The sequence below is a fragment of the Apteryx rowi genome, unplaced genomic scaffold (genome assembly GCF_003343035.1).
Source record: "Apteryx rowi isolate R43461 unplaced genomic scaffold, aptRow1 scaffold_226, whole genome shotgun sequence".
Taxonomy (NCBI): Eukaryota; Metazoa; Chordata; class Aves; order Apterygiformes; family Apterygidae; genus Apteryx; species Apteryx rowi.
This window is the reverse complement of record NW_020448597.1, coordinates 1125900-1136272: the sequence shown is the minus strand read 5'-3', so window position 1 is coordinate 1136272 and position 10373 is coordinate 1125900. Positions and strand designations below refer to the sequence as shown.

Below are 10373 nucleotides of genomic sequence, written 5' to 3'. Positions count from 1 at the left end.
TGCAGAGGGTTGTAAAGATACCATGGTGGCGTGGTTCATTATCACTGTATTTATTGCACTGAATTCTGCTTTCAGTTCCAGATTGCTACTTTCACCCTTGTTTGCATTGGTGCTAAATCTGATTTTCTCAGCAGAAGGTGTTCATACTACACCATACAGGCTCTTAAATTCGTCTCTTTAGACTCATGTAGTAAATGGGGAGAGAGGCTTCTCCACAGGGCAATTCAGCAAACCTGTTAGGCTCCTGAAATGAATCACCCTGAAAGGGAGTGAGGGGAAGGGAATGAGGCCTTGCTCTCTCAGTCTGATGGTTATAAAGAGGCCTAAGAAGATTAGCCAAACAACTCAGTGGCTAAAATCAGGCGATACAAATATCCTTTGCAGTCTTTGCTCTGTCTGTCTCTAACTACCTTTTTTATCTCATGTTATTCTTATATTGGAGCCTAAGGCAAGATAATCCATTTATTCCATAGCTACCAAGAGCCCAACATGGTAGTGTTGTGGACCATGGCTGGAACACCCAGGTGCTATTGCAGTACACATAAATTAGAACCAATGACAATGATTAGGATACCTTTCACAAGTTGGCCATTAAAATGTTCTTTTTCTGTTATGCAGTGCCATAGAGTACAAAAGAAAGAAAACGCAAAAAATTAACCTGCCAACAGGTAAAGTCATGTAGAAGCAACTCTAGATACTAATTCTTTAGTCTCTATACCACTCCTTCAACTCCACATTGTAAAATAAAGGTGGACATATTAATAAAATATTTAAAGAACCCCACAATCTTCTGCAATTTTTTAAATTTATATTTCCTAAAAAATGAATGTATGTAAATATAATGAATATGGACACTAGCCCCATTTTCAGGAATCCATGCAAGGGTACAGCATAGAGTCCAGCCTGAAAATCCTTCAATAACCTGATGAAACAGTGAAAGCAGAAAGATTCATCACAAAGTACCAGATACCCCTAAAGAGGATTTAACTTGTGCTTTTCAGGCTGTGACCCAGGCACATACTGATCTCCAGAAAATTTTACTTAACTTGAAGACTTTTTTCTCATTCCTACAAAGAGTAGGCTTCATAACTTCCCACATGCACATCATTCAATTCCCAGCCATACCAACTATTGATGAGAGCTTGGGAAATGGATTTTAATTATTCATACCATTCACTCCTTTCAACTGCAGAAAACAGAAATTTAATACAGAAATTAGTCCCAGCTTGAAGACGTGAAATGAAAACATATCAGTACATGGGAACTAATCATCAAGAATCTTAAATGGAGCCTACCAGTCTAGAGTCTGAATACCCACCCAGGCAACTGAAACTAATCAGATAATTTAGTGGCTGCAAAAAACTTGTCTCTAGAAATATAATCCCATAACTTCTCATTAATGTTTCATGAATTTTCCCAATACAGTAGCCACTGCTTGCAATGACATCAGACTAGATATATCACTGGCCTGATCCCATAGGACAATTCCTGAATTCTTATCTAGCAGGTAAAACATCAACTAACTTTGGTAGACTTGAAAAAGAGTGCATAGACATCGGACAGAAATCTGACTAACAAACAAGTTAAGATCCCTGATCTCTTCACCTGAATTCTTTATTAGGAACAGCCTCAGATGCGGGCTTTGCAAAAAAAAAAAAAAAAAAAAGTTATTCCTAAAGGAAATAAGTACTCAAGAGTTTTGTTTTCTAGGTTTTCTGTGAGCAAGTGAGATCTTAAGTCTTGTGGATATTGCTGTTGCCCCTCCTGAGCCTACTCCTTTGCGCATTTAGATCATAATTCAGTGCCTGAAGAAAAAGAACTTGTGCTTTAAGGAAAAGGCCCTGCTGAGGCCCCATCTGGAGTGCTGCGTCCAGTTCTGGGCTCCCCAATGCAAGAAAGACATGGCACTACTGGAGAGAGTCCAGCAGAGGGCTATGAAGGTGATTAGGGGACTGGAACATCTCTCCTATGAGGAAAGGCTGAGAGAGCTGGGCCTGTTTAGCCTGGAGAAGAGAAGATGGAGAGGGGACCTTACCAATGTATACAAATATCTAAACGGGGAGTGCCAAGAGGATGGGGCCAGACTCTTTTCAGTGGTGCCCAGCGACAGGACGCGAGGCAACGGGCACAAACTGAAACACAGACACTTCCATCTGAACATGAGGAAAAACTTCTTCACTGTGAGGGTGACAGAGCACTGGAAGAGGTTGCCCAGAGAGGTTGTGGAGTCTCCTTCTCTGGAGATATTCAAAACGCGCCTGGAGGCGATCCTGTGCAACGTGCTCTAGGTGACGCTGCTTGGACTAGATGATCTCCAGAGGTCCCTTCCAACCCCGACCATTCTGTGAAAAGAAAGTCTAGGAGGTCCCAGGAGTTTTCTTTGGTTTCTCCCAACAGATAAGAGGTCCTGCTGAGGAAGAACAAATGTTTGGTTCATAAAAGCAGCAGATCACCTATCACCTGAGATTTTGTGCATGGAGCCTGGTGCCTCCATTGCAGCTTTGGCCCCTTTCCCAGGAACAATTTGACCAAGCAATGCTGCCAGGGACTACTCCAGGTAGACCTTCCCCCAGGGTGGCCTCCCCGGAAAGGGTTCCTGTGTCTATTCCAGTTTCTGGATGCATAGGGAGGAAAACATGGGCTCCAGGTATGGGAATGGGAAAGGAGAGAAACTGGTGGGATGAGCCTGGGGAGAGCTCTGGTCCCAGACTCTGACACCTGGAAACACACACTGCTCCCGGGCTGAAGGGCAGGTTGTGCCCTGCAAACAGCAGCCGGCCAGCTGGCCTAACAAGAGCCTATGTGTCAGCAGCCCCAATACACCAAGAGGCAGTAATCTGTCACTGATACCACACAACACCAAGTGTGATAAAAATTAAGTGTTCTTATGCAGGAGAACAGGAAAATGGCTTGAACCCTAAACTGAACAATAACTTGATTTGCTCCCCAAAATTCTTTTTCCTCTACTGAGAAATCATGTTCAGCATCACAGTAGAGATCTTGTGTCTTGCCTCCTCACAGCTTGTGTTTCCCTGAAAGGCTGTGTCACACTGTCGACGCAATAAACCATCTGTCTGCATCCATGAGATGTTTCAAGGGGGCCTATCACCTTAGTATCTAACTACACCCATGATTCACAGGGAAAACGCGAGTTTTTATTGACAGTGTATAGTGGATAGTGACAGCCATCAAGAAGCATGTGTGTATGTATTTTTAATATCCTTAGGTACTTTCAGGAAAAAAAGATAAATCTCACTTGCATTTTATCCACGATCTTGCTTGTCTAATCTCTCCTGGCTGCCTTCTTATCATTTCTGGCAGTAGCAGACTGCTGCATAGGCAATGCATAGCTAATGCATAGGTTCATCTTAGAAGATTGCCACCCATACCTCAAGCAATACTTTCTGGTGCATAACAGGATCCCTCGCCAGACAGCCAACCGCACTGCCTGGTGCAGTTTGTAGTGCAATGTAAGAAGAGAAAATGTACAAGAAATTACTGCCTTCTTTCTTAACGTAAAGGAAACAGTACCTAAAAAGTCTGAGAGAAAAGGTAGGCACTTTCCTTACGCGTTTTCTTCTCCACAAAGATTTCATGCTTCCGCCTTCCCTGGGGTTAAGTCACTGATCCCCACTAGAAAGTACAGCATGCCTACATAACCACTGTCTTCTAGCACTTTATAAAACATGGTAAATAACTTCACTCCCTTTATAGCTAGGGGAACAGAAGCACAGGAAGATAAAACACACTTCCCTACATCACACGCTGAGACAGAGCAGAACCTAAATCAAAGCCCAAGACCAGTCCGTGATCTGGCCGCCGCAATATGCAGTTTCTCTGAGTATTATTAAATGTACAATCCACAGTGAGCTGGTTTCCCCTAGAGTCAGGGCAGCCGTTAATAGCAAAAGTTCTTTTAGTGCATACTGGGAAAAATACATATGCACCACCCAAAGCACAGTCTCTGTTGCAGAAATTTTGAGCAATACAAAGACAGCAGCAGTAAACATCTCACTAAAAATGAACAGCTCTCTTATTCCCAGAATAAAGGCTCTGTGAATACTTGGATGCAAAACCCCTGTCAAATAACACAGAGACACCAGGACAACTCAGGATTGTGGTGTGTGAGGCAGGGAAGGGAGAGTTAACAGCATTATAGCCATGAGGCATTACTATTCACAGCAACAATTTTGTGCAGTTTGAAACGTAACACATTATAAAACACCCCCAAACATTCAGCTGGTTGGATCATTGGGGTTGCTTAATATTCGAACAGCTCCAGAGGAGACAGATGTTGGCAGCTCAGGGCCAGGAAGCAGCTCCTGGTCAAACTCATTTACATCAATGACATTTTCCTATGCTTAAAAAAAAAAGATCATGAAAACTGACAGGTGCTTAGTACTGTGCTAATACTTTATCCAACAATGACAATTCTAACATTTATTGAGGGTTCACATTTCAAGAGATCAGCGTATTAATCATATTGACATACTGTACCCGTTCAGTCTGATTCTGCCTGTCCTCTGACCCCCAAGTTTCATGTATCTGGAGTAGGCATTTCCCCAAGCAGGCAGGCCAGCGAGCGCAGCTATCCGTGACCCCTACTTAAGAGCATGAACTGTGCTATGCTCCATCAATAGTATCTAATCAGGTACTTGCAATATTTTCAGCAGGTTGGAGCTCCTGTTCAGTAGGCTTACACAACACGCTTGATATGCAATACGCCTGTAAGAGGCGCACAGATTCAGCAGCAGCAGTGGGAGCAGTATAACAACTCAAATAAATATTAACATGAAAACCAAGTTCTTAATTCAGACCTTGATTATGATCCTGTCATCACTGGACATCAGCTACTCACACAACGAAACACCTCTGCAGTAACAACCCTGGTTTAAATATCAGTTAATAATTTAAGTGGTCCCAGAGAAACTAGTAATTAGCTGCTTACTGTTAAATGCTGCCATATTTTTCCATGACCTTTGTGTTCAGTGTCAAATTACATCATACAGTGCTCTGTGTGTGTCTGTGTGTGTGCATGTATGTATGTGTATTTACACTGTAATACATGCACAAATTTCAAAGGGAACAGTTTTTATGGTGCATATTCTACATTAAATCCTGCAGCACTCCAGAGATCAGCCTGCAGAATAATCCTCTTTCAATTTTGTTCTTATACAAGGATCCATTATATTTTAAGACTGAGGTGAGATTTCTATTTTATTCTTCACTGAAATACTATGCATGCGTTGACTTTTTTTATTTATGAATAGTGGTATTTATGAATAAAAATACACAAATTAAGGACAGGAGATAAACACAAGTATGAACTTTGAATTTACCGTACAAAAAAATCTTTAGAAATACCTTAAGTCATTTTGCACATCTGATCATCTATTAATTTTGTGCTCAGCGAGAAGCACCACCTCACTGCATCTCTTCTCCTCCACCTTCAGCTTGCTCATATATTTTGTTTTTCAAAGCTCAATACAAGTTTAGGCAGGTGTTTGCCAGTTTCACACTCTACAATATTGGAATCTATGCAAGAAAATCTACAAATCTAAGTGTATACATCTCTCCTCTAGAAGTTGTTTTTCTTTCTAGTAGCATTCACACATGCATGCAGATCAAAAGTTCAGACCAAACGAGCCCAGCTGAGGGGCTATTGGAGGTACCTTCTTTTACAGACAACCAAACAGATTCAAGTTTAGTTCATATCCAACTATTTTTAGTTTAGCTTATATATGTAGGTCTTAGGGACTGGATAGAATATGCTAATTAAAATTTAGCCATGGCATCCACCACATAATAAAAAGAGGAGGTTACTCATCTTCTCATTAGCTTCTCAGATGTGTACTTTATCATATGGCATGCAACTGATCTAATATCTATTAAGAAAAAAAAAATCTCAAAAGTCTCAGGTATAGTTCAGAGACATTGCTCCACATCGCACCTTGGGATCTCATGGAAGAGCAGGAGGTCTTTAAAAACTGAGTTTCCCCTATGGCGAGAAACAGTTCTGGCATTGCAAAAACACCTTCTGAAATATCCTTAAATAGCCAGCAAGAAAGGAAACACTGTGGTTTACAAATAGCATTATTTCCATACTTGCACCATAAGCAAAGTGTCTGATGCAATGTTTAGTTTTTATGCTATGCTGTTTCAAGCAGTGGTTGTAAATAAAATAGATACCATCACCCTCACCCAATAAATCTGCATTTTTTCGCCATCTTTGTTTGAATCATTCGTAATATAACAGGTGTCTGCTGACATTTGGCAAGAGACATTACATTTTGATAAGAGACAGCAGTATTTATCAATTAATTCCCCCCCATCCCACTGGTTTTATTCAAGGCTCAAGTTACCAAAGTACAGCTTGCAATACAGAAATTTCGTAAACATTAACCATGAGCCAGTTCTTGGAAGTAAAGACCTTAAACTTAACACTTTCACAGGAAGAGAAAAGAATCCTTATAATTTTGTATGTTCTAAGGCAGGAGATCAAGTCAAGAGGATAAACTATGCCCACCACTTTGCATTAAATAAACCCCCATCTTCAGCATTACAATGCATTTGTCATTCACAAAAATTAAAATGGAATGCAAACCTTTCACAGACAGCTTTGAGTCAGCCACTGATCACCCTTCCCCTTTTCTCCCCTAAAGGGGCAGGGAAGAAAGAAGGAATGGGGGGAATCTCTAGGTATAATCTACACCCCACAATGAGGCTTTGCTAAGCAGTTCTAGTCAGGAACTAGTTTTCTCATTACAGATCAGAAGAAAGCCAAGCAGTTTCTTTTACACATGTGAAGACTTTTGCCCACATGGGAGAAACAAAGGACCCCAGAGCAGTGAATAACCTGGAAACTTAGCTACTCATCTACAACATGGAGGGTTCACCAGATTAGACACCAGCTTCAGATGTCAAGTGGGTGCTCTACACACTATTCCATCAGCTGAACCAGTGCTGATCCAAGATGGTCTTTCCTCTCAATGGCTTTCTACTTTAAGTAACTAATAAATAATAATTAATTCACTGGAGCAAGGACTTGAATCTTACATCATGGTCACAATCACTGATCAATAAATTTGCTCCCATTTTTGTCCCAATAGCTGCTGCTTTGTAGAACAGCATAACCATGAGATGTGACTGAGAGAAACTGACTGTAAAAAAGCCAGCTGTATACTCATCAGGGCAGGTATATGCTTTGCCTAACCAAGGGCTTGAAAATTCAACCATCTATGCTCCAGCTGAGCTTGGTGAATATCAGAGTACTTGTTTGGGGAACAGGATTTTCAAATTCTTTATTAGGCTAAAGGACAGACGGAGAGATGAATTGTCCATCTCTGCAGTGCTGGTCAACCTCCTCAGAGACCGAAGGAGGTACCCTCCCTTATTAGGGTATTTCAGAATACTCCTCTAAAACATAAGGGATGTTTTAGGCCATATTCTCTTCATATTTTGCTAAAAGTAGTGTAGCGGAGACCTCTTACTCCACAGAGGAATGAGGAGGTAGAGAGATGGCCGAATCAATGGCTTGTGAAGAATTCTCATACCAGAGGATGGAAGCTATCAAATAGACCTTTAGACAATTCATAATTCTACATTCAGTCCAAACTTGGTTTTAGTAGTCAGTAAGAACCAAGTAATACGCAGGTCATTTAGCTACACGCTTGGCAGGCACCAGCAATTCTGGGCAGGGTAGGTTCTTTTGGACAAAAATAGTAACTGCCGAGGAATACAAGAAAGGAGTTCAAACAACTGTTGCACAGGTTCAGCACTGCATCTTACATGTTCTTTTATTTGGTGGATAGCTTAAAAATATAAAAAGTAAAATTACAAATATACTGTAAAAAAATTCTCCTGGCTATGATTCATGCAAATGCTCATCTCCTTCTTTGACCCTACATTCCAATCGATGCTTATACTCCTACCTTTAGGTAAGCAATTGAATTACAGCAACCTAAATAGTTAAGGACAGATTAACCATGTACTCATTCACCAGAACTGCAGTAAAGACGTTTAAATTTGTTACTTAATCCATGAGAATGAAATTGAAACAGATTTTACAGTGATCGTCTCTGACACATTTCTATTTCTTCCAAGAGTTCTCGTTCAAGATCTGACTTTAGGGCAGATGCACTGAYGTAAGTGTCCACACTTTCAAGATGAACTACATTTTTTTATTTTGAACCACCTTTTTAACTAGGGTAAAGTGATTCAGCTTCACCATACACATTAGAAGTATGCTAAACAAGTTTTAAATGGAACTCTGAATGACAATATGGTCAGTACAGAACGGACTCAAATTTTGTTTTATATCTTATTTCCTTTCAGATATGGATGAGCAAGAAAACTGAACACTACCCAGGCAATATTTAAAATGTAAATTTTGTCACTCTTCCAAAAATTGTACATAGGCTTTCACTGAACTCACACATTGACGCTCAGTCCTCTTTACTTCAGAAGAAGAAATTAAACTRTAGAAAAGAGCAATAATCATGATTCCATGAGGCATTTTTCTGTCACTGGGTACTGCTGTTCTTCAGTAAGCACTGATGCTCTTGTATTCAAATAAAGGTTTACTGATAAGTACAAACCCAAAACTGAAGATTTTGTGTAATATACATGAAACTGAAAATTTCATGTTGTATATATTAACGCATTGTAGGTTATGTAAATTTTACCTATAGCTCATTGCTAGCATGTTCCCTTTTAAATGTTTAAGGACTGCAAAAATTCTATTATGTAACAGGAAAACTGAAACATTACATGACTGAAAAAAAATAGAGAGAGACCAAACAGATCCTGAGAGAATTAAAAAAGTCTTAACAAATATTAAGGTCTTTGCTCTAGTTAGTTCAGACTGTTTGGGGAGTTTTTCTGTTTCTGCCACCACAGTATCTGAGCAGTCTCCGAGTATCTTTTGCAAACCAGCTCTGCAAAAAAAAGTAAAAAGGCACTTGAAAGGCAGATTCCTCAGCTGAAGTCAGACCTGAGAACTTCAGTGGAGTCAGTGATGCTCTGACAAAACAATCTTTAGGACAAATCCCCAGCCGAGCAATTTTGATTCACTGAGGATCACTCAGGAAGTCTACAGCAGAGCAGAAAATAGATTATCTTGGTACCAGTCCAAAATATCAGCCAAAAGTCTTCATTCCTATTCATTGGCATTATTGCTTGGGAATAAGGAAGACTGGCTGGGGGACAAAAAGAAAGTGATATGAAAGAACAGTACTCATTTTCATTGTAAATGACATTTTGCATTGTTGAATTAGGCAAATAAAGTCTCACAAATCAAATCATATTAGTGTACAGTATTTATTACCTTCTTATAATCTGAAGTCAATTATTTTGATTTGACTAAATTAATTCTGAAATAAACATACATTTTAAAATACATACGAAGATGAGAGGCTTTAACATTAGAGTATTTAGTTGAAGTGCACTCTTAATCCACATGCAAGATTCATCATTCAAAGATATTGTACATTTTCTTTTACTTTACATCGGTCCATAATAAAGCACAAATTCTAAGGATAAAAGCAGGGAAGAAAAAGAAGAATCACATTTTCAAATAGCCCTTTTATTAAAAAGAGCATCAACTATATATTAAGTCAATGTGTTTCTCTGATTTTCATTTACTTACAGTATACAGTTTTGCAAAATATACAGCTCACCAATGATACATGAAGAACAGCCCTTTACTAAGGGCAAGTAACAAAAGAAACAAGAAATACAACAGAAAAAAAATTCTACAGGTAAAAAGTCATATTTTAGAACATTATGCCAATTTAGAGCATCTCCAGTGCTGGTAAGAAAGGTCATGCACAATGTCTTTTAAGAGAAAGTTGTCATTAGTCCATGAGAGATGTGTTTGCATGCTCACATTAACAGAAAAGGGTTCAAGTCACAAGGAAAGCAACTTTCTCCAGTTATCTTTTAGGTCTGTCTATGTCATCAATAGCAGCTAGCAGCTTCTGTCTTGCCTTTTTGTTGATGTGGGATCCCAGACAAACATTCACCAGATTGGTCAACTGCTTAGTGGAATATTCCTGGCCAAATAAAAGCAGATCGTATTATGGCAAACAGAATAAAAATACCAGACAAAAGTACAAATTTAAAAAACACAGGCATACACACTGTGGACTTCTCAACTGATAGAAGTAGTCAGTACACAGAGAGATTTAAAATGGTAGTTAAGCCAGGCCTGGATAGTTTTCATAGTTGAGTCAGGCAGGGACAAAACAGTATTTTGCTACATGGCAGGTTATAATGGAAAATGTTTACAACTTCAGTAGTGTTGGACTATGTTCACAGAAAGTAATTTTGAGAATACTGGCATATCTAAAACCATTTTTAATATATTTTCCATT

General features: G+C 39.4%; 1 protein-coding gene across 3 annotated transcripts in view; it reads right to left on the bottom strand.

Moving 5' to 3' along the window:
* Positions 1–9302: 9302 nt before the first annotated feature.
* Positions 9303–10373, bottom strand: part of VPS50 (VPS50, EARP/GARPII complex subunit) — a 104671-nt gene continuing 103600 nt past the window's right edge. For all 3 annotated transcript variants that reach the window (XM_026065357.1, XM_026065359.1, XM_026065358.1), the window contains one exon: positions 9303–10052. In XM_026065357.1, the coding sequence (XP_025921142.1) occupies positions 9933–10052 (120 nt within the window). In that variant the 3' untranslated portion in view covers positions 9303–9932. The remainder of the gene's footprint in view (positions 10053–10373) is intronic.